Source organism: Cinclus cinclus, chromosome 23 (genome assembly GCF_963662255.1).
Source record: "Cinclus cinclus chromosome 23, bCinCin1.1, whole genome shotgun sequence".
In the NCBI taxonomy this organism is placed as follows: domain Eukaryota; kingdom Metazoa; phylum Chordata; class Aves; order Passeriformes; family Cinclidae; genus Cinclus; species Cinclus cinclus.
Genome location: NC_085068.1, coordinates 6,898,499 through 6,923,214, shown reverse-complemented (window position 1 = coordinate 6,923,214; position 24,716 = coordinate 6,898,499). Strand labels below are relative to the sequence as shown.

The window sequence follows — 24,716 nt, the reverse complement described above, 5'->3', positions numbered from 1 at the left end:
CCTGGGATGGCCAGGAGGTGCCTCTGTCCCCGAGGGCTGACACCAGCAGGGCTGCGGTCCCTGGCAGGGCTGGGGAAGGTGACTGAGCTCCCCTTCAGCTGATGCAAACCTCGTTCGAAGAAACGGAGCTCACACGGATTTTATTTTTAAAACCGTGATAACCGCACACGCAGGCTGCTTTAACCTCTTGGCTTCGGGATTTTTAAATAAACTCGGCAAGGATGTAATAAAGACACGAGACCCTCCCAGGAGGTCAGCTGAGAGCAGGGATAACTCTGGGTCTTAGCGCACACCCTGAGACAGAAGGAACAAGGATATTCATCTTCCTGCCTTCCCCCAGCTGCCATTTCCTCCTCCATCCATCCCTGCATCTGGAGCCAGCAGCACAGGAGGAGACAGCAGTGCTCCATCCCAGCATTACACCGTAATTAATGTTCTCTGAACGACCTTGAGAGAGGTACACGAGAATACTGACTTGTCTAAATGTGGAAAGAAAAGAGCTCTAATGAAACAATAATAAAAATACAGGCTTAAACACTGTTTGGAGAGCCTTTGGGCTGTTAAATTGGCAAAAGTTGCTTTAAGTCCTTTGTTTTCTAAGTAGCAGGGGGGAAAAAAAATCAACATTTTGTTTGTTTTGATCAGGTTTTTATGTAGAGTTGTGTTCCAGATTTTATAGCAAAACATAAGCATCTGGCTATATTTAACTTGCAAAATAGAATAATTAACATATTGTTTGGGTAAAGCCCTCAGAAATGTGCCTGAACACATTCCTGTAGTTCTTCGCTGTTACCTATTTAGAAACTGCAATTTACTGTCTATGTCTCCTTAAAAAAATAAAAATTAATTATCTAAGTTGAAAAAGCAACAAAAACAAGATCCCAAGGCCTATTTCTATTTCACAGCCTGAACAAAACCAAACCCAAATCATACCTGGAAGTGATGCTTGCATATACACAAAGTGTAAATCATGGCAGTGTGGAATTTGTTTAAATATTTTTGCTTTCTGATGCATTGAACGTGAATGGTCTGACATCAGGATACCTTTTCCTGGTGGAAAGTCTGGATTTTTCAACTGTCTGGTTCCTAAGGAAATCTTTAATTTACCAATATCAAGTATTTCAAGTTATTTCCACATCTGGAAATATGGAAATTCTTGGCAAGATTAAATGGGGTGTCTGCTAGCCTATGGAAAGTTGCCAGAAATCTCTTTTGATACTAAGAGGGATCAATGAGAATCAATAAAAAAATAGGATCAGCATAGAAAAGGATGCTAAAGGTGCAGTTATGGCTTGGAAAACACTCAGATATTGGAGCAGGAAGAGGTGCTGTGCTGCTGAAGGCACTTCTTGGCAAATTTACCCGTGGAATTCCAGCCAGGATGCAAAAATTGGAGATCTGACTGCCCTTCCTGAGAAATGTGAGCATGTTCAGGAAGTGGCTGGAACCAAACCAAGCAAGTTTTTCCTCCTTCAAACTTTGTGTCCTTCTCCTAACAGTGATGAAGAGCAGATTGTTCTCCAGAGCTGTCTTTATTTCCATGTCCAGAGAAGAGATCTGGCACCAACCTCTGTGGTTCCTTGTGATTAACAACCCACTCTGAGTTTTGCTGGGAGATCCAAGAGTCTGGAGTGTGATGCAGGGAAGGAAAATGGTTGGCACAGCAGTGAAGGCCCTGAACCCATAAAAAAATTTATAACACTACACATTAACGACACCTTCTGCACGTTTTTTGTCCTTGCACTGTCTCTGAGCAAAAACTCAAGTTATTTATGCCAGAGCCAAGCAGACCCTGATGCTTTGGCTTGGTCAGCCTGCCCGTGCTGGCTCCCTGTGAATCTTTTGTCTCCTTGTTTGCTCTCTTAGCAATCCATCTGTTTCCTGAGACCTTGCTGTGTGCCTCACTCTGCAGTAAAACCCAGCCTGGGCATCGCTTCAGCATTCTGCTGCTCGGGCCAAACCCTGTGATCTGCTCTGAGCTGTGAACCCCCAGCAGCATTTCAAACCCAGCAGTACCCCAGATTGCTTTACAGGCCTCCAGACAGACCCAGCACCACAAGGTCTGGCTTTTCTGTTTCTCCTCCACTGGGTTTATTGTCTCTTCTTACAGGAAACGGTGAATGAGAATTAAAACTCGCTGTGGGCCAGGCAGTGAAGCACTGCCAACATACAGCTCACAATTTATGCAATACTCTGCTAATTTTAGTCTCAGATATGGCCAGGGCAGACAGTCCCCAGGGCAGAGATGTTTGCTCTCAGCTGAGGGCAGCACATGACATATGGTTCCTAAAGCATCCTCCAAGCTGGGAGCTTTGCATTCAGGCCTGAGTTGCTACAGTTCCCTCCAAGTCATAACTTTGAGGATTACTCACCCTAGACATGCAAACGCAGAGAATCTGCCTCCTAATTTAGATTATCCCGCAGCCTGAATCAGTGATCAGCCTCACCCCCACTGGGCTTCTATTTCCAGTGCTTGATTCACTTCCAGTGAGGGCAGAACCTGACAGTGCCAGGCGGAGGGAGAGCAGGCAGTGAGTGGAGCAGGCAGCGAGGGCTGTGCTGAACACACCTGGGGCAGCTTGGGCATGGAGCTTTGGCACTGGGGCTGTGGTCTGGGTGGCCAGGGATGCTGCTCTGACCTGGGAACAGGAGGTAGTTTTGATCAGCATGCTCTGAAGCAGCAACTGCAGCCTCAGCTGATCTGCTGTGAATGTGCTATTCATGGAGGAGCAGCCTTGCATCACAGCAGGGCTGGCAAGAGAAAGCACCAACGCAGCTTTAACCATCTCAGGGCATTTTGGATATCTTAAACCCCACCAGAGTTTTGTAGTGAGCTCCTTACTGGGCTCCACGAGCAGCTCTGGCACACAGCTAAAAGATAATTCCCTAAAATTGTCCCTTTCCTCATTCTGCTCCACTCTGTGCCAGAGCTGGACTTGCACAGCTGATTGTACTGGTAAGAAACACAAGCAGAATCAAAACAAAGAACCCAAAAGTCTATTAAATGTAAATTTCAAGCTCCATTACAACCAGTGGAAGAAAAAATAATCAATGCTGTCAGAATGAAAAAGGCTGAGCTTGCTGGGAAATAAATATCATTTTCCCCAGTGTCTAAAAGCACTTGCAAAATATGCCACAAACAAGGATTAAAAAGAGCTCAACTAATTTAAATAGAGAACAAAGATCCTCTGATTTTTTTACCAGGTGATGACATTCAGCCACAAGCTGTGTTTGATGACTGAGGTCCCAGGGTCTGGGATTTCCAGTGTGGTGATGAAAAAGCAGGAGACAGCTCAGGCACAGGGGTCTGGCACAGGGCAGGGAGTGGGACAGCTCTGCCCTGTTCTTATCACTTAAAACAGGTTCTAGGCTTTGAGATATCCTGATTAAGCCCTTTCTCCTTTCATTTTAAATTCCAGGGATTCCAGCTGACTGTTCCTTCTTTGTCCCTGAGGTCAGGTAAGACAACTTTTGGATAAGTGAAGTACCACAGGATTCAATCTGCTGCATCAACAATACCCAGCTTGCTGATTCAAACCTGTCTAGAAGAAGCAGAATTTACCTTAGCTCCCTGTCAAATGTTGGGAGACTGGAAATAAGCCAAACAGGTTGGAACTGCATTAGCTGGGCTAAAAATATTCCTCCTTTCCCGTTTCTTGGTGTGGCTGTCCCTGTCCCCATCGGGAAGATCTCTCAGCCCAGGCCAGCCCTCACCTCCTGCAGCAAGGTCAGGGAAGATGCACAGGGGACACTCTGAGCACAGCAGGACTGTCACAGCTCAAAACCAAGGCAAGGAGGACTCTCCAAGAATCTGCTCCAAGCCTCTGGAGGGTCTCTGCAGCAGGAACGGGGTGCAGTGCTCACATCCACACACACACACTGCTGGCTGTGGTTGGTGCTCTTGCGCAGCTCCAGACAAAGAACAGGAAATTTCCTCTGGTTCCCTCCCCACCCTACTCAGAGGAGAGCAAAGGGTGTGTTAAAGAAACACTACTGAGCAAAATAATTTATGAAGACAGATTCCTTTGTATTAGAGATCAGTCGAGTGAGTCCAGGGACCAGCTCAGGCACCCCTCCGCTGCCTAGGGGGGTAAAAAACACCCCCCAAAACCAACCAAGAAACCCCTCTCCAGCTTCGAAAGGGAATGTGAAAAACAAGAGGGCGAAGAACACGGTAAATCAAAAAGTGCTTCCAAGAAAAGCAGCAGGATAAGATCATTCTCAGCCTGAGAGATCTCCCAATGGCCCGGGGAGGCAGCAGTGGCCCCACATGGAGATGGAATTCTGCTCTGCAAACCCCCTGCAAGGTGCTGCCGAGAGTTCCCTCCTCCTGCCTTCGTTCTTTGGGCAGTGTTGAATTCAGGAGGCAGTTGCCAGGAGGAGTTCCCATCCCCTCGTCCTTGGAGTGTCCCGTTTTTCTCCAGCAGCTTTCAGAAGTAGTCATCCTTCTTGCCACCAGCTCCCCGCATCCCCGCACGGTCCTTCCGCTCTTGGACAAGCTCCAGGTCATCGTTGTCATCCACCTCCCCTCCATGATCCTCCTGGGGGCATAGAGGACAGCCAGGAAGGAAAAATCAGCAAAAAAGGAATCCTGGAGGGGACCCTAAATTACAGCACACCACACTGTCCCTGACCAGACCTGCTCCACCAAATCAGCCCAGCTTTGGAAACCTGGGAAAACAGGGAAGAGCCCACCCCTGCCAGGACCTTGAGGTGTCACTGGCAGGACACAGAGGCGTTGCCATGATCAGCCAGGGTGTTTTAAGCACATTTAATATCCTGGCAGAACAATGCAACTTTGATATCTCAGCCTGTTGCCTCTGCTGCATGAGGAACAGAATGAGGGGCAGACATAAAAAGCAGATATGAGGAGCTGATATTTTACATCCACCACGTTTAAAACTGTGTCACAAACCCCACCCAGGACATGCAGCAGCCAGCACAGCCTCCATGGGTGATTTTAGACACCTCCAAGAGGCCTGGATTCACTCGAAGGAGACCTGACACCAACTCTGCTCTGCCCACCTCTTATTGCCCTGCTCCCTTCATTCCCAGCAGGCAGCCCAAACCCTCAGCTCCTCAGCAATCCTGGGCAAACTGCAGAAAAAAGCCCTCAGGAGTCACTCACAAAGGGCAGGGAGAGAATGAATGAGACTGGAAGAGGATTCATTTCTATCTCTGTGAGCCAGAAGGTACCAGGGTGATCCTCTCTAGCTCATGCTTGAAAAACACTGATCTGTGCCCTGCTGCACTGGCACAGCCTGAGATTCCTGCTATGATTCCTCCTATAATTCCTCCTGTGATTCCTCTTGTGATTCCTCCCAGCTGCTGTTTGGGAAGCATCCCACAGCTCAGCTGCTGCAGGTGGATGCAGACAGAAAGGAAGAGGGGACAAAGCACAAAGGGTGCTCTGAACACCTGGAAAAGGGAGCAGTGGGCTCCAGGTTTGTTCTGGAGACCTCACTGAGCAGGTAGAGGCAGACCTGGAGTCCCTGCTCACATCTGGCTCCCTAAAAGCTGAGTCCTCCCCAGCTCCTGGCTGCCAACACATCCAGGTGACCAGAGAGGGAAAGAGGAAGAACCTTGGTGTCGTACAATTTCTTGCTCCTGATCTTCTTGGTAATCTTCCAGTGGGTCTTCCCTGGGCTTGGCAGGTCTGCCAGCATCCTGAAAAACACAGCCAGGCATGGTTGAGAGAGCCCCAGCCTGCTCCCACTCCCTGCCAGGGACACAGCTCCCAGGATCAGAGCCCCAGGTCTGGAATTTGGGGCTGGATCAGGAGTCAGGGGGAGCAGAGGGACAATCAGGCAACACAAACTCCATTTATTTTTTCCATCCAGTCTCTTTTCCCACCTGCTGGCAGCTCCTTCCACTTGGAGAGGGAGGTCTCTCCTGCAGCAGGAGGGCCCCAGGGCTGTTGCCTCAAGCCCCAGGACTCTAGAAAACTTTGAGTTATTTAGGGTAGAGCTTTAGGGAGCACAGCACAGCCAGATCTGAAAGCCAGGTATTTATGTCACTAATTCTTTCCACATTTTCACTAATCTCAAGGAGGTGTTGTTCTGCTGGTGCCAGCATCCCTCTCATTTGATTTCATTGGCGTGGATTTCTTTTTTTCTTCCTTAATCCCACTATTAATCACGATTTTAGAGCCCGACAGATAAAACACTCCTTTTTTAAAACAAACAACTTCAGCTGCTTGTCAAAACAAATGAACATTTCCCTGATGCAGAGTCTGGCTTCAGGCAGCAAGAAACACTTTGTGGAATAAATGGATTCCATCTGCAAGGAGGCAAACAAGGAGGCAGAGCTCTCACGTGTTGTCACTGCTGCCAGGAGCCTTGGGCAGGGCTGCACTGACCAGAACCCAGCACAGACTCAGATTATTGTCTCTGCTTCTGGTGCCAAGTGCATGAAAAGTCCCAGTCCCTCTGCAGGAACAGCTGGGAGTGAGCCATCCCCTATTCCAATCTCTCCATCACTAAAGGTGTTGCAAGTGCCAGGGTGACTTCAACAAGCAGAGAGGACAAGGCCAGAGCAAGCTCTGGTACATGGCTAAAAGATAATTTCCTAAAATTGTCCCTTTCTTTGTTCTGTTTCTTTCTCCTGCCTGCCACATCCTCTCAGTGGGATTATGGACCCATCCAGGAATCTGATGTTCCCCTTGCAGTTCTTAAGATCTCTGCCCACCCATCCCCAGCTGGGGATCCCTCCCTGGCCCTGCTGGTTGTCCCCATTCAGTCACCTTTGGTGGCTTCTCCTTAGGCTCTTCTTTAATGCTGGGCTCCTTGAACTTCTCTGAGCCTCCCACCTTCTCCTCAAAGTCAGGTCTCTCCAGCTCAGCCTCCTCAAACTCATCCTCACCTTGGTTATTGGGGTCCTGGGCAGGATCTGCAGCATCATCGGGCATCTGGACAAGAAAAGCCTCTTGTGAATAGCTGGCAGGATATTCCCTCAGGAGGCAGAAAGATTCCTCAGCAAGCAGGAGTGCTGCCCTGGAACACTTGGTTGCACCTCTCCAAGCCTTTAGTGTTTGTTAAAAAAGCCCAAAACATTTTTTGCTATCACTCCAGACCCAAGGAGACTGGAGATGCACATTACAAAAACTTCTGGGTAATTACTGATTTATTGGACTCTTATTCTGAGCCAGAGTTGCATCCACGTGAAACATGGCATGATGAAAAGATGAAAATTTTTCCCAGCCAGGTTGGGCAGGGCTTGGAGCACCCTGGGCTAGTGGGAGGTGCCCCTGCTCATGGCTGGGGGTGGGAAGAGATGAGCTTTTGCAACCCTTGGAGTGGATTTGTGATGCTCTGGTTACTCACCATGGGCTCCTGGACCACGGGCTCTTTCTGTGAGTGCACGTTGTCCTCCCTGTCGATCACTCCTGCATCTGCCAGGGATGGGGACAGGGACAGGGAAGAGGGACAGGGACAGGGACAGTCAGTGAGGTCTCCTTAAAGCCACTACCACCAGCTTCTTGCTTTATCTCAACCTGCTTGGGGCAGGCAATGCGCACAGAGAAATTTTCCATCAAGGAAACCATTTCCATACCCATCTCCAGCTCCTCCTCATCCGCCCTCTCCTTCTCTGCTGCCTGCTCTGCCCCTCTCCGTGGGCTGGGGGGCTGGGGGCTGCCTCTCTGCCCGGCCTTGGGGGAAAACTTGGGGTACCCACGTGCTTGTTCCTCGTCCATCTGGGCGTTCACCTTGCTCACGAGGTCCTTCCAGCTGCAACCAAATAGAACCCCCCTGCCTCAGGAAATATTCCATGAAATTATTTCATAATGGCAAGCAGAGGAAAAAAGTAATCCAACAGATGCAGAAGTTTGGACTAATTTAACTTTTTTTTTGGGGGGGGGGGGTCAAAACTAGCAGGTTGTATTAATTACTGAGATATCTTCTTGAAAAAGAATGTTTAATATGCCACATAGTAGGAAATAAGTTCTGCTTTGTAAATACAATTTATTGTAGAACTCCCTTAATATTACTCATATGACAATGACATCCATATAGCAATAAACTCCAATTCTAAATAGGTTCTTACTCATGCTCCACACATACCCAAACACACACATCTAAGGGTTTAAAAATACCTAAACCACAAGTCCTCTTCATTGTTCCAACTTCATGGAAAACGAAGATGCTACTAAATTTAAATGAATGTTTCCCAAATACCTCAATACCCTTAGTCAGGGACAGCTTCAGAAGCAAAGAAGGGATGAAATCCCAGTGACAGGGACTCAAAAATAAGTGAAGCAAAACCTTTTAACCCCAATAAGTTACAGCAAGTTTACAAGCAGGCTGACTGCTTGCTCCAGCCTGTCCTCTACATGAGATTTAAAAATCCATGTAAGATATTTCAGTTTTTAACTGCTGGAAAGGACAAGTGGCTTTAGAAGTTCTTTAAGCCAGCACACAAAAAAAAAGAGATTTAAAAGTCTGCTTAAGAAATTTCAGTTTTTAACTGCTGGAAAGGACAAGTGGCTTTAACTTAAGCTAGCACACAAATCCTTCAGTGAGAAAAATCACAACCCAGCCCTCAGCTCAGATGTCCCCATTATAAAATAATCAAAATGCAGGTTGGCCACCACCAAGGGCTCATCAGGAGCCCTCTGGTCAGAGCTTCCCAGGGCAGTTCCTGGGTCTGGGGTCCCTCTGTGCTCTGCCTCAGCCCGGTGTTGCTCTTGGCTCTGGCAGGGTTGGGTTCTCTGCTCCTTATCACAAATCTCAGCCTGTGTAAACCACAGCCTCCAGCTGCTCTGTAATTCCTTGGTGATAGCTCCAGGAAAAGCAAAGCACACCAGGATGCCTGTCCTGGCCGAAATCCCTTGCCAAACAAATCAATATTTGCATTTTCTGTCTAACCTGGTGACAGGAATCTGGCTGGGCTTTGTGTGGTGAGGAAAGGCCATTGTGCCACAGCAGACCCTGCCTGCAACAACTCACACCTCAGGGTTTTAGCTTTTACATTTTTTCATGGATTTGTAATCCTGCAGTTCTTTAGTGTAGAACTCTAAACTCCATGTTCAGTGTGAGCTGCAGCTTTCCCACTTTGCTCAGACACAACAATTCCTCTCCAGGCCTGGCAATCAAGGACACCTCACAGGCTCCAAGAAATGTAAAACAAAAATTAACTGAGAGGAGCAAACTTGGGGTAAATTCCTTCATTAGCTGAAGCTGTTGGAAAATTAACCCCAAACTTGCAAATGGACCAAATTTATAAAAGTGGGAAAACCCGTGACCCATGGTCCATTTTTGGGTGCAAAAAAAAAGTATGTACCTGAAGGGTAATTATTGTACCCTTCAGTAACTATAAATAAACTGCTTTTTATTCTCCTAATTTTGTTTTTAGGTAGCCCCAAAAAGGCATCACAAGCACAACATCCCCTGAGCTGTTCCTGCTTGTGTCCCTGCAGATGTGATTTATCACAGCACTTTGGGGAGGATGTGGCCATTTAAAGAAATAAGCAAAGCACAGTCTCTGCCCTGGAAAGGTCACAGGTTAAGTGAACAGACAAAAATAGAAGAGAAGAAAGGGCAGGAACAGGCTGAGTCTAGAATGAAATCCAGAAGTTTCTTCTACAGATAAACCAGAAATGAAATCCTGTGTGCTCCAACAGACACGACCTGCACACACACAGGGGATAAATAAGTTAAAGGAGGAAGCACTATTTTCAGAGCCACTTTTTTGGGTTGTGGCCAGGCTTTGATGAATTGCAGCCACAGAGAGACATTTTCTTCCTTTTGCAGAGCAGAGCAGTCTCCTGCCAGTGCTGCTGAGACAATAAACGGTTTCCCCAGTGTCTGTACAGCATCCACTGGATCCTGGGCCCTGCCCAGACTCCCAGGAATTCCACCAATACCAGTAACACACCCCAAAAAATTTTTTTTCAAGCAAACCCACAATAAACACAAGAATGGAGAGACCTGGGATGCTCCTTTTGGGCACCTTCACCCCAAACACTGAGAGTAGAAGAATTTTGTGTCACCAACCTTTGCATTGGCACCTGTCTGTTCCCTGCTGAGGCATGGCTGTCTGGCACTGGAGGTTTTTCTGCTGGAGAGGGCTGTCCTGGATCAGCCAGGGACAACCCAGGAGCTTCGCTTTCCTCGTGGCTTCGCACCTGGATGCGCATCACCATCTTCACATCCTGCAGGGGAGACACACCTGGGCACCTGGGACATCAAATACCCCCAAACCCGGACAGGTTTATGGGCCAGAAAACCCTTTATCAAAGAACAAACATCCTGAAGTGCTCCAGAAGAAATCTACTATCAGATACAGATTCAGATCCTACCAGGTTTGTTTGGGGTAGGTGAATCTCCAAGAAAAGAACAACAAAAGTGCCTCTAAAATACCTCTCCCATGTTGATACTGTAATTAAAGTCCAGCCACACTGCAATTTCTGCCTTTTTTTAGAGATTTGCTGTCCAGAATTCTCTCTCAAGCACCCCAGGAGGCTGGCGGGGGAGCTTTGATGATTTACTCTTTGCAGACTTGGAGTTAAAACCCACTCCCCTTTCTGGCCATGAAACCCCCAACTCCTCAGCGTGTTAAACCTGAGACCAGCACTGCCCAGAGCATCGCAAACACCAGAATTCTGATCTCCCACAAACCCAGACCACACCAAACCAGAGCAGAACCTACTGGGTTGGGCAGGCTGTTCATGGTGCGGGTGAACCTGACCGTGTGGCCGTCCCCGTGCCGTGCTGGCCAGGCTGGCACAGCCTCTGGCAGCGAGTTGGCATCCTGTGCTGGGGCTGGCTGGCTGAAGGGCACCTGTGCCTGTGGCCTGTGGCCATCGTGGCTGGAGGATCCCTGTCCTGTCAGCTGCTGAACGCCGGGCACCGCCGAGGGCAGCGCGGGATGGTTCTCCTGGAAAACCTGCAAGGAAGGAAGGAAAGAAGGAAGGACAAGAGCAGACTCTCAGCTTTGTTATTTGAAAGCTCCAGGAGCCTTGTAGAATGCTTATCCCTGGGTTTTCCTGGGAATACCACACCTTCTGCATCCCTGGCTGCAGCTGGCTGCTGGCTGGCACCAGGGGCTGCTGCCCCTTCCCAACTCCTCCTCCTCCTCCTCCTCCTCCTCCTCCTCCTCCTGCTCCTCCTCTCAAACCTGGCATCTTCTGGAGAGCTTCCTTGAGCTGCCTGAACTCTTCCATCTGGGCCTGAGGGGAGGAGAAGGACACAGAGAAATCTCACACGGGGTTAAACATCTCCCTGCTGGCAACAGCACTCCTTATTTGTTCGGCAGAGGCACATTTTCAAGAAAAGATGTATTTTTATACATATGAAAGTTGGAGAAAATTCACAACCGTCAATGCCAAACCCAGATTTCTGTATTGCCCCTGTATTGCAGGTCTTGCCTCTTATTTTCTTGCACTTTTACCCTGAGCTGCTGCACTGATTCTTTTCCTGATGCTGTTCAGTGCAGGAGCCATGGATTAACTCCTGCTCTCCTCCTGTACCTCCAGGTCACCTCATTTCCTTCCAGAAGAGACATTTCCCCCTGGATGTGCTCATCCCAGGGGGCTGACAATAATTGGCATAATCCTACCTGACAATCCAATTTACTTTGCAAAACAAAAGAAAATTGATTGGACTGGGTAAGGAAATGCAACCCTCCTCTCTCTCCTGCAGATTCTTTCTTTCATCTCCAACCCTGAAAAGTAGGGCTTGAAAAAAACACTCAGGAAAAGCTCCTCATTTCCACCCGGTTATTTATTGGAAATTGAGGGGGGAGACCTTTTCATGTGTTTGCCAGGGTACCTGGAAATGAACCAAATTAGGGACTGGGCAGAGTAGGAAAGATTCCAAACAGCAAACAAAGTTTAGCAGGAAATTAATTCCTGAGCAGGCTCTGTTGATTTCAGTTCTTCCTCCTGAAATGTGACCTTAAAATTAAGATTAAAATGAAAACAAACACCAACAAAATCCCTCGGCAAAGCAAACATCAAAGGAACGAAGAAAAGGCAGCCAAGAAGAGTTCCTGGGATCTGCATTTGTAGGAAGTTTCCAGTCGGGACAAACCAAACTTGTACCCATCAATTCACCACCTCCTGGAAGTATTTGGAATTTGGGGAAACATTCCAGGGTTGGGAATTCAGGCACTTTGTGCAGCAAATCTGTATTTTCAGCTGCTGGGACAGATTCCAGGCTGGAGAATTTTACAGAATGGATCTACCCTACCAACACCATTTTAGGCAACTCAGCACCCTGGAATACAGCTGGTATCTGGATTTATTATTTAGAGAATACTTGGATGCAGACCTCAGGTGTTTACCTGGGCATTGAGGAGCTGGGAGTGAACCTCCTGATGGGCCTTCCTGAGGAGCTTGCTCTCTTCTCTGAGTTTAAACACTGTGTCTGCAGGAGAAGAAGAAATTTGCTTAAAATAGATTTTTTTTTTTTTTTCAAGTGCGCCATCTCCCTTTCTCACCACAAATTCTTCCTGACCTCACAGATCTCTCCAAGCCCAGGAATTACAAACCTGCTCATCATTCCTTCCAGCACTCCCAGGAATTCCTCCTCTCCAGGCTCTTTCCTAACTCCTGCTCTCAGCTCAGGCTCCTGCTGTGTTTGCCACAGCATTCAAATAATTTGCTTTTTTATTTCCCTCCCCCTGAAGAGAAGGGGGAGCAGGGAGTCACTGCCCTTTCCTGGGGGAACTGGAAGTTTAAGGAAGGGTTTTCCAGCTCTCCTGAGCCCACAGATTCCCTCCTCCTGCACAAAGAAGCTGCTGCTTGATGGTACAAACCAAAAAAAAAAAAAAAAAAAACGAAAAACCACGACCCACTTAGACAAAATAATCATGGGACAGCTCTGTCATCAGGCACGTTTACTCCTGAGCTTTTAAGGAACGTTGTACCCTGCATGTTCCAGGTTGGAGCTTGAAAAAGAGCTTTTTTTTGCACAGTCCTGAGCACTGCAGTGATGCCACGTGATGTGCTGAGGTTTGGGGATCATCCTGTACCCTCTGATGGAAGGGAAAGGCTCTGTCCCAAAATGCCAGCCTGATTTTGGATCCTGGTTCTCTCAGAACATCCCCAGGACAGAAGGCACTGGGGTTTCTCTGCAGACATTATAGGTTAGGACGGGAATTTTTCCATGACTGAATGGCACACAAGGCTCAAAATTACAGATATTTCTGATCACAGCATTTCTTTTCTTCATATTCAGCCCTGGGACAACACATTTTGCCACTGAGGTTGGGTGCTGTGCTCTTGCAGTGAGGGTTGTCATCAAACTGAGAATGGAACTCTCACTGAGAGCCAACCTCACAAAACCCCCTCCATTCCCCTCTAACAATGAGTATTTCAGGAACAGAGACAACCATATATATAGATTTCATTTATTTGTCCTCAATTTCCCCTCTTCTAACCCAAAAGCTCATCAGATATTATACTGGGCTTTGTTGAGCAGAGGGAAAAAAACCCAAAATATCCACGAGCAGATTTTGATGTTCCAGACCTCATCAAGTAGGAACAGATGCAAACCTTAAAAGCCCCACAATGTAATTAAACAGCTACTGAATAAAAAACACTCTTTGGGAATTAAAGCATTGCCTACAACACTCACACTATTAAACTGCATTTTACAGACCTACACCATTGATTACAAAAAGTGGGTTTCATTTTCTCCCAAGCTCTGAGGTCAGAATTTGCAGGATTTGTTCCTGCAGCACCACCTGAGTCAGAGCAACACTTCAAGACACTGCACATTGTCACACCAAATTCTTCCTGGGGGTGGATTTGGGGGCTTGCAGAGGAATCTGTGCCCTCTCCTGATCCCAGGCTGGTGTTTTGTGATTTTTTTATCACTCACCCTGCAGGTTGGTGACCTCGCTGTCCCTCTCCTGCTGCAGCTGGGTGAATTTCTGGCTGTGGCTCTCCAGGCTCTTGCGGTGTTCCAGCTTCAGGCTGTTATGCTGCAGCTGCAGGTCCAGCAGCTGCTTCTTGACATCATCGTGCTGGTTCTGGAGACAAAAAGAAGAGTCAGAGTCAATCCTGGAGGGGGAATTTGATATTGCCAAGTGTGGCTGTTCCATGAGGGGGCAGGAGAAATGTTTGTTCCTCCAGTGAGGCAGCCACAAATCCCAGGTGCAATCAAACACTCTCTATGCTCAGTGCTCCAGGGGAAGATGTGAAATGCCAATTAAATTCCACTCTGGGAGGAGGTTCTGGGGTTTTTCCTTGGGAGCCACAAAGCTGGAGGCAGAATTGGTGGCAAGTCCCTTTCTGGGAGGGAGTCAGGAGCTGCTGGCATCAAACTAGAAACCTGTGGAACACAAATCCAAGGGCCTTGCCAGAGTTCCCAGAGCTCTAAAGGACATTCCCTGCTCCTCTCCAAGGAGCCCCATCCTGCACACTGCAGGCTGGGAATAATCACCTTTGAACAGCTCCAATTCTCACGACTTTCCTCAGGTGTTGGACACACCTGGACACCCAGGGCTTCTCCCTGCGCTTGGTTTGCTTCTCAGCATCCTGGAAGTTCTGCCATCCACCCCTCAGAGCTGCTCCAACAGGAGGGAGAGCTTGTGCAGGGATCCTGGCAGAGCTCACATTCCCCACAGCACCACAGGGCTCGCAGGCATGGAATTCCAGGGTAAGAAGACTCTCACAAGATCAAGAATTCACCAAACAGAAGTGGGCTGGAAAGTTGCTCTCTTCTCCCCTCCCCTCTTGCAGAAATCACAGAAACATCCTTTTGCTTGGGCCTGCTGAACCAGAATTCACCTCTTTTCCTTTTTTTAATTTTTTTTTTAGTTGCTCCCATGGTAACCCAGAGAGAGATTCCTTCCACATTCAGTTTGTCAACACCAATTATGTATGGAGATTGAGTGGCTCTCAGGTGAACCCTGGCCCTGCCACACAATCCCTCCTCAGCACTCAGGCAGCCATTTCAATCAGACTACCTGGGGAGGAAATAAATTTTTTTAAAAAAATCTTATTTTTTAAAAAAACCTCTAAATGCTTTTGATGCATTTATCTCCAGGAAAACAAAGTGTCTGTGGCCCAGGCGTTCCCCTTGAAGCAATTATCCTCCACTAAAAGAGATGTAGTTGTGCTCCAAAAATACAGGCAGTGCAGAGGAAAAGATGGGGGGTGGGTCTCAGAGACAGAACAAAAACAGAGACAAGGATATCAGGTTAACCAGATCACAGGATCTGAAAGGAAAATAAAGAGAACTGAAGATTCCTGCTTTGTTTTTCAAAGGTTCTTAGAGGTCTCATCAGAGCCCCTGGCAGAATGAACTGAGAGGAGCCAGTTCCCTAAAATCATTTTGCTACTAAGCACCTCAGAAGCCACAACATTAGAGAGCGAGGTTTGATTTAAACAAGAAACTCCTGTGAAATCCAAGGAATTTTAAGTCCTCATCAGCTCAGGCCAATTAATTTCTCCGCTATATTCTGCCTGCAAGGGGATGTGCATAATTTGTGTCCCCAGACTGCTCCCAGGTCGGAAGAAGGGAGGAAATTTTCATCCTCTGCTGCCTGGACCAAGGTCTCACACAGTCCCAGGGCTGCTGCTCACCCAGCACAGGGAACATCCCCACTCCCAGCTGCTTCCTGAGGCTGCCTGGGACCAGGCTGGGCCAAGTCCAGCAGGAATCCAAAGATGCTGCTGGAGGAGCTGCAGGCAGGAGGTCTGGAACATTCCACAGGAGATTATTAGTCAGAGGATTTAATTATCTGCAAGCAGAACATTCCAAGGCCGGGTACCAGGAACCCAGGAACCTCCCATGTCCATGTGAGTGAGAATATTCCCTTCTCCACCTCCCAGTCCTGCTGTTCCACTCAGTCAAGCAGCACCTGCAGGATACAGCACGTGGATGCTGTGTAAGGAGTGTTTAGTGCAGCTGGGGTGATGGGTGAGACATCTTGTCCTGGCACTTCTGGTCCCTCACACTGCAATTTGTGGAAATCCTATCATTCCCAAGTCAGCTCATCTCCCAAAAATCAGGAGTTCCTCTGCTCAGAGCAGCAAGTTCTCCCATCCCACCTTCCCCGTGCTGCTCAAAACACAGGGAGTGCCCAAGATGTTCCAGACATCTCTCCTCAAGGCAGAAATGATCAGGTGAAGGTGGAGAAGGCAATAACAGCTCCTCAAACCCAGCTGTTCCTACCCTGATTTCAGAGCAACTTTTGTGGACAGCAGCTGGACAAAGTGGAACCAATAACCTGGATGTTTAACCCAAAAGCACAGGAAGGCCACACCTCGTTTTTCATGTTCCAGCAGCCTCAGAAGTCCATGTCAGAATTCCTTGGCTGCTGCAGGGAATGCCAGGATGGCTCCTGCAGAGAGATGGACAGCCAAACATTTCCATCTCCACTCAAGAGGAAGAAAGGACTTTGTAAGACAAAGCCTGGCCCCAGCAGGAACCCAGACACAGGACACAACTCCAGCTGCTGCTCTTGGGCAAAGTCAAGCCCCTCACCCCTCTGAGGTGCTGTGCCAGCTCCAGGTGTGAATCAGCCATCCAGGGAACACCAGCACAGAGCAGGCTGACAGCAGGGCCAGGAGCACCAGAGCCAGATGTGCTGGTGTGGCTTCATGGTGACATTTCTTTGGTGACATTTCTTTGGTGACATTTGGGACCTCCAGCTCAGCCCCTTCTGCTCAGCATGACACATCCCATTTCCCAGGTGAAGATATTCCTGGCACAATCTTCCTCCTCAGCAAGCCAGTTCTACTGGGAAACAATTTTCCCTGGGCTCCAGTGACAGAAGTGTTACCCACATCCTCCTAATGGGCTAAAAACTCCTTTTTCAGACTGAGGGGGGGTTTAAAATCCTCCATTCCCAAGGGCTGCTTTTGTCTTTCAGCAGCTGTAAGTGTAGTTTAAAAAAAATAAAAAAATAGATGGTTGGGGTTGGTTTGGTTTTTTTTCCCACCTCTCCAATAAAAGGAAGCAAGAGAAAAGGAGCCAGGAGAAAAAGAAAAAAAAAAAAAAAAAGCTCTGAGTGTCCCCTTGAGAGAAGCAAAGCAGAGCATTCTGCTCAGCCTGCAGTTGCTATGAAGAGGAATGTTGCTGTTGCACAGAGTTCCCAGAATCCACAGTGCTGGAGAATACCCAAGAGACAGAACTGTATTTCCCTCTTCCCCAAGCTGGAATCCAAAATCCAAATCCAGGCAGCTGGAGGTGCAGCTCAGCTCAGGAAATCCAGCCCAACGGTGCTCAGGGCTGCTGGAACCCAGCTCTCTTTCTCCATCCCAGAGTTAAATCAGCATTTCACTACAAAGGTTTAGGCTAAAAACATTTTAAAAATCCACCCCAGTAGCCCCCAGTTTCACTGCTCCAACAAAAGCAAAACTGAAACATCAATATATGCTTCAGGTAGAGCAGGTGATAAGCTATAAAATGCTATAAAATACTATAAGCTGACCTGCTCTGAGCCTTTTCCATGGACTGGAATATTTTGTACGAGCCCAGAGGACGAGCTCCAATGAATAAACCCATTTTCACACCAGAAAAGACCCAGAAAAACAGCAAAACCCTGCGTGATAAAAGTGCACAAAGGCTGCCATTGACCTACACGAGGTGTAGGTGGGAGCTGTAACCTGATACAGAATCAACAGGGAACTGCCCTGGACCTGAGCAGTCAGGGAGGAATGTGGAGCCCACGGATCTCCTCCCCAGGTGCAGGAATCTTGGAATTCTCCATCCCTTAAAACACAGCAGCCAAAGCTCCCTTACCTTCAGGATCTTGTGCTGGGAACTGAGGGCCCCGTATCTGTTCATGGAGTCTTGCTGGGGAGAAAAAAAGATCCAACAGTGCCATTAGAGTGCAGAAAAATCCGAGGGAGGGAGAAAAAACACACAGAAGCACCTGCCCAAATCCACACCTGCAGGCAGGGACTGGGACCAGCCCACCATGGGGAGCAGCAGTACATGCAGGGCAGGAAAAGAACTTTTTTTCAAATAACTTTTTCAAAGTAACTTATTAACTGTATGTTTAATTCACATTTCGAGTGGTTTTCCCCAGCCCTCAGCCCTTTATCCAGGCCAGGCCCGGTGCTGAAGGAGCTTTGCAAAATGAACCCCTTCCCTCAAGGCTGAGCTCTCCTGGCAGCAGCTGAGGAGGAGGCAGAGAAAGCAGCAGAGCTCAGGCTGTCGCCCACGCACAGAAATTGCAGCATTTCCACCAAAAAATCAGATCACTAGGCAATGGAGTGAGCCTCAGGCAAACTCTGTGAGCAGCCAAAGTGAGCTCAGCTGACACAAAGCAGCAGAGGAGAGAGATTTACCCCTCCAGAGGGGTCTGTGCCACTCCCCAGGGGTCACCTCCTTCCTCTGTGTCCCCATCCTTCACCCCAGCACCATCATCCCCTCACAGCAGGTCTGGAGTCACCACCCCCTGTGCCCAAAGGCTTCATCCCAGGGCAGCAGTGGCACCTGAGAAGGGACAGTCCCAGCGCAGGCAGGTTCACAAAACATCAGCTGGGATCTGGGTTTGGGCACTTCAGAGCAAAGGGAAGCAGCTTTATGAAGCACCGTGCAGAGGCTGCCACTCCAACCCCCAGTTTAACACAATAAATACTCAATAAGTACTCAATACAGTCTGAAATATCCCCACATTGCATGGGAGTTGCCCACCATTTAAAAAAAAAAAAAAATCCCTCAGATATTTTTCTGCCACAGGCTGACATTCACCCAAGGAGGAGCAGCCTAAAAGTGATTTCTCTTCTCCAGCATCTCATCCACAGACGCTCTGGGAAAGGAATAAACCCAGCCTGAATGAATGTGACAGACTGCATCCCAGGGATGCATTTCTTCCCAGCTCTCACTGAAGAATCCTTTTCCTGGCTGAGTGGGGACTCCACAGGCTGGTGAAAATCATCTGACAATCCCTGGAGGCACAAAACAATGGATGTGCTTTGCCCAGCACCACCATGGCCTTTCTTGCATTCAGCCTCTCCTGTCCCGTGGAAATGACAATTCCCCTGCCACTCCAGGAGCTGGGAATCATCTCCTCGGCTGTCACACGTGGGAGAACAGGCAGAACAGCTCCAACCCCTTTCCCTGAGGAGGAGAAAATCCTCACACACTCCTTGAGCAGAGGAGTCAGCCAAAGTTCAGGCTGTACCATGCACACACACAGCCTCCCCTGCCTTCCAGTGGCCTCACAGCCCTGGTGGCACCAGAAAAAAACATTTCCCATTGCAGCAGAGACACCCTGGGACAAACCACACCTACCTTCTCCTTGTTGAGAGCTTCCTGAGCTTCTAACTTGTACACTAAAAAATCTAGAAACGGGAGAAAAGGAGGCAGTTTAATGAGCTGGAATTTCACAAGGATCTGGTTTGGATATTGGAGAGGAGGGGGAGGGAAGGAGGAACTCAGCCCCTTGCTGAGCAAAAGGCTGCAAGTCAATAAGCTGGAATGCAGATGCTGCTGGGAGACCATTCCATGCCCTTGGGAAGGTGGGAGTATTTTCTATGAGAGTTGTCCACTCAAAAAATGCCCTTCTTTTCCCATTTCACAGGCAACTGTATTGGCGATCTCCTACTTCACAAACAAAAAGCTGTCAGATTGATGTCCAGGAAGCTGAAGAACTTTTTGGGGTACTCTGAAATGAGAGATGAGTCTGGAAATAGGGAACCAAAGCTTCTGTGAGACTCAGACTCGTGTGCTGATCTCATCTGTGCCATCTTCTTAAGACAGAAAGTTCCCACGACAATGTAACATGTATTAGGATGCTTAATTTTCTCAACAAATTAGTTAAAGAGGCAGCACAGAAATAAAAGTTTTGCCTCAGGCAGGCAGCCACAAAACTGCAGCCAAACCTGGGTGCTGGATCCAGCACCCAGAAGCACAGAGCGTGCTGGAGTGAGGGATGTCACCACAGCCATCACTTCTGAAGATAAAACCCAATTTATTAAATTGCCAGCAGCAATCCTGTGCAAAGGAGCCTGACACCTGAGCACAGCACTCTGCTGGAAGGATGAGTTGATCTGTTGGCCTTCTGCTTCCTGCTGTGTTCCATGGTGCTCAAATCCCCTGCAGGTTTGTGTCTCCTCCTGTGCACCAGCTCCACAGGGCTGGGAGGGAGGGCAGTGATGCTGATATCACTGAGCACTTGGAGAGCTCAGCATCTCCAGCTCACTTTTGGGAGCAAGCTGACATCTTTCCAAAAGAAAAAAAAAAAAAAAAAATCATGGTCCAGTGCCAGGTTTAGTCAGCACTTGAAGTGTTCAAACACCACGACAGGGGGACTGCTGCTCACAGATTGGCCTGAGGACAAGTGTAGGAGTAGGAGAGAACAGATCCCACTGCCAGCACCCTCTGCCCACGGGCACATCACTTCAAACTCCCAAACTGCACTCAGGGACAGCCACACTGAGGCAGGAGAGGCTTTGGGGACAGCTGGGGCTTGGCCTGGGCTCTCACCTTCCTTTGTCTTCTTGTGCTCCCCTCGCTCCTTCTGCAGAGATCGCTCCAGCCGGGACCGGTGCTCGTACACCACTGTGGGAGCAGAGAGAGGCACAGCACGACACAAACCTCCAGTTTATCCCCACATCTCTTTCTCCACGTGTTTATTCTCCTGCCTGGGGCAGGGAGGGGATTTGGGCTGCAGACCATGGGTATTCCTGATATACCACACCAGTCTCACCCACAAATGGGGAGTATTTGCACTCAGGTTTTGTTTTGAAGCCCTAGCTGTGATGGCCAGGAGATGTTTTAGTGGTCAGTGGCTAAACTGTGTTCTTGTGGGCCAAGTGCCTGGCAGGCTCAAGCAGCCAGAATTCCCTGTTCTGGAAAGGCATCAGCACCATGCAGGAGAGATTTCTTCCTCTTCCACAACCCAGCCATTGACTGGCCCTCAGCTCAGGAGAGATTTTTTTTTTCCCCCTTCCACAACCCAGGCCACTGAGAAAAACTGAACCAAGCAACCCATTACCCACAAAACTGAGAACAGAGAGGGCTGAGCAGCCACAGGACAAAGGGAAGTGCCAGAGTGGGCTCCTGGTGGATGGTGATGAGCCAGCTCTGATGCGTGAATGTCACCACACTCAGCCCCAACAGGCTCCTCATGCCCTCAGATGGGCCAGGATGGCACTGGGCAGCACTCAGGGGGAGAGGTGATGGAAGAAACCTCCCAGAGCCAAGGTCCCTGCAGAGCCAAGACTTTTGGGGGGCCAGCTGTGCCATAACTCACAGTCTCCAGGAAAACTGAGTGGGGTGCATGAATCCATTCCCTGTGTAATCCATTCCCTGCTGAAATCTGCCCAAGCCAAGAGCCCCAAGTGACTCATGCTCTCACTCCAAATGGATTTGTGGACCTTGCCAGCTCCACTCAGGTCATGCTGGAGCAGCAAATTCCTCTGTCCCTTCTGACCTCCAGGCTGTCTCCTTCCTTATCTTTATCCACAAAGACACCCCAGTGGTGAAGATGCTTCCCCTGGCCTGGGCCACTCCACTCAGGCTTTTCTCTGAACCACTTTGTCCAAACCATTCCAGCAGTGGTTTCAGCCTGGAAGGATGTTTCCCCCTGCTAAGCAGCAAACCCATCTCTGCAGCTGTCCAAGTGTCTCCTCTGTGGTGGCAGCTTTATTTTTAGGAGCATTTTTCCCAACAGACTGCTCAGATCACCCTGAGGGCTTCCCCAGCTGAGCACACAAAAGGTCCTGGGTGCTCCTTCACTCCTTGTCCAAGGGAATTGTCAGCTTGAGAACATCAAGCACTTCCCAGGGGATTTAGGAGCCCTGGGCACTCACTTTCTGGCTCTCTCACATCTGACTTTCTTGCAGTCTGATCTAGCAGAGCTCCTGAGGGCAAGGCCTTGATGTGATGGCAACTTCCCACCAGCAATGGGCTATGTTAACACCCACAGCCACAGATCCTAACGAGGATCCCAGAGCTGGGGAGGTTTCAGGGACAGCTCCAGATCACAAGCTATTTATTCAGAATTTTACAGCACAAAATACGGCTCTCCCTGACCCCGTTTTTATAAGTCAGATAGACTGAAGTAACCTCCACTGCCTAGAAAAGAGAGTTTTAATCTCTCTTGCCTTTCCTACAGGTCCCCAGAGGCCAGAGAAAGTGGGTTTAGCTTCACCCAGAGCAAGGAGTCAGCACTGCACACAGCAGTGTCTCAACTCCTGGGGGTGTTCAGGGCCAGGAGATGGACTTTGATGATCCCAGGGGGTCCCTTCCAGCTCAGGACAACCCAAAATTCTGTGATCCTTTACTCATCTTTGTGGTGAGACACAGCAACAACTCATCTGACCAAACTGGCACCGCACAGTTTGGAGGCCAGGGAGCCAGGAAGTCTTGAACAATTTGCTTTTAGAAGAGAGAATGGAGGGTGGTCAGTGCCTAAATCCAGCTGGAACCCAGCCAGAACTCAGCTCTAAGGCACCATCACCTGCTGCCAAAGGAGCTGCTGAAACAATGAAACCCCTGCTGAAAAGGCTGGACCAGGTGCAGAAGAGGACACAGGAATTAAAATCATGCAACAAGTGCAGGGACAGAGCCCAGAGCCCCAGGGTTGTCCCCAGAGCACTGCGGGGAGCAGCCAGACGTGCCAGGCACCTCTGCACTGCCAGACCCCCAGGAGCATCCATCCCATCTGCCCCTTGCCAGGCCTCTCCCGGCAGCCAAATCCAAAAAGAAGCCTTGCCTTTGTTAAAATTGTTGGACAAGTGAGTGTCTTCTCAAAATAAAAAAGGGTAGCCATGGCAACAACTGTATTTAGGAACTGGAGGACTGACAGGGGGTTAGAAATCCCAGCAACAGGCTGCAGCTCTGCCATTCACACATATTTGGGTGGAAAAAAAACATGAGCTTGTCTCAGTTGTTGCTCTGTTGTTCCCAAAAGTGGGGTTCCCTGAGGCTGCCACTGTCATCCTCCGGAGAAGCAGCCCCTCTCTCCAAGAGGAGCAAGAGATGCTGCCACACCAGGAAGGAATGTGGGTTAACTTCTGCCCCACTGATCTCTGCACATCCCAGACTCGGGATGCAGGTGGGAACCGTGGCTGGGACTGAGCTGTAGGTGTTTGATTGCCTCGTGGAGTGAGGAAAAATGGAACCAAACCATGAGATAACAGCACTGGAAACTTGAGCACACTTTAGATCCATTCCCAAGGCTGATTTGGTTTCATTTCCTGGGGAGGAACACACACCCTAAACTCTGCAAACAGAACACACAGCCCAGGGCACCAACAGCCCTGGTGGGATGCTCCATTTGTATCACAGAAGCACTGAGAGAAGATTTAACCCTAAAAGATGTAAATGTTGAGTCACAGATCCGCAGGATGCCCCAGCAATACAGGCTGTAGGAACAATACCCCTGGATGTGCCCACGAAGGTCATGACAGACACCCCGTACCTGAATTTAGCTGGGGGAAGAGCTCCCATTTTACACTGTCATGTAAAACGACTTTTTAGGGGGGGGAAAAATGAGTTAAATAATCTCTTGGCCTTGAGTAGAACAATTTTTGGCCACATCGATTCATTCTGTGGGCACTTCAGAGGCAGCCCGTCCTCCAGCATCACACACGCAAGTGTTGGCTACCCCGAGGGAATTCCCACCCAACCTCTCCATGGGGAGCTCAGCAAATCCCTCCAGAGACTCCAAATCCTGTGCCAGCTGCTGGAAACGTCGCCTTGGCACACACAGCAGGGCTGGAATGATGGGCTGGACAAAGGAGAGAAGAGTTCAGCGGTGCAGTAACCGCGTGTCCCTGCCGACAGCTCTCCGTGGGCTAAAATCCCATTTTCCCACAGCGAGGCATTTATGTAAGGAGGACAAATGAGGGGAGAGAGGGGGAGGAGGAATCCACACCGTGTGTTCGCCTTCCGGCCTCCAGCAGCTCTTGCCAGAGGAACCAAGTGCTGGTCAGTGAGATCAGAAAAGCCAATTCTTCTTCTTCCTCCTCCTCCTCCTCTTCCTCTCTCTTTTAGGGAGCTAAAAATCTGCAGCATCCATCAGCCCCAAAATGCTTGGCACGACTTTTTTAGTCCCGGATCAACCTCTGGAGAGCGAGGTGGGGTTATCGCCTTGCAGAAGCAGTGGGCAGCATCATCAGAGTGTGACAACAAACTTCGGTGGAAGATGCTTTCCCTGTCTGCTCACTTCCACACGGGGCAGAGAGAGCGGAGCCGCATCCCAGAGCCTGCCCTGCGTTTTTACTGCCTCCCATTTAGCGTGACAGGGGTTCAGATTTGCAGCCAAAGGGAGAAGAAATGGAATAGACGTGACGCAGCTGAGCTCGCCGATGCAACACGCCCCGATCCCCCCTTTGCTGCGAGCAGCAAATTCAGACTCAGGGCTGCTCCAATTCCTGACATCCAAACGGGGCGGGGGGGGGGGAAGGAAACAGCCACAGCATCCCTCAAGCCAAGCTCTGAACATCTCCAGGGCACCGTGCTCGTGGCTGGGAGGGACAGAAGTTGGGGCAGGGTGCGCACACACACCTTGGAGCCACCTCCAGAGCGGGTCACTCACCTTGGAGCTGGGCTGACAGCGCTTCTTGCTGCTGTTTGTATTTCTGCGCCAGCGCTTCGGCGTTCCGCACCTTCTGCTGCAAGTGGTTGTAGAGGAAAACTCCTGAGGCCAGGCAGGCCACGGTGACCAGGCAGAAGGCGGTCTGCAGCAGCCCCTTCTGCCTCCTGGAGCACATCCCGGTGCCCATGGCGGGGCCGGAGCGCGGGGATGCGGCGCTGCCTCTCCGGCGCCGCTAAAGCATCCGATTATTTTCGCCCAACAGCTCC

General features: G+C 49.3%; 1 protein-coding gene across 1 annotated transcript; it reads right to left on the bottom strand.

The window, feature by feature from the left end:
• Window positions 1-4,430: 4,430 nt before the first annotated feature.
• On the bottom strand, window positions 4,431-24,637 carry LOC134052947 (Golgi integral membrane protein 4-like). The gene is made up of 14 exons (XM_062507708.1): window positions 24,451-24,637; window positions 20,391-20,465; window positions 19,197-19,246; window positions 17,697-17,750; window positions 13,824-13,974; window positions 12,283-12,365; window positions 11,000-11,167; window positions 10,648-10,884; window positions 9,993-10,150; window positions 7,552-7,727; window positions 7,323-7,390; window positions 6,743-6,907; window positions 5,596-5,667; window positions 4,431-4,541 (listed from the first exon to the last, which is right to left on the bottom strand). The coding sequence occupies exons 1-14, from the start codon at window positions 24,635-24,637 to the stop codon at window positions 4,431-4,433; spliced, it is 1,755 nt and encodes a 584-aa protein (XP_062363692.1).
• Window positions 24,638-24,716: the final 79 nt, after the last annotated feature.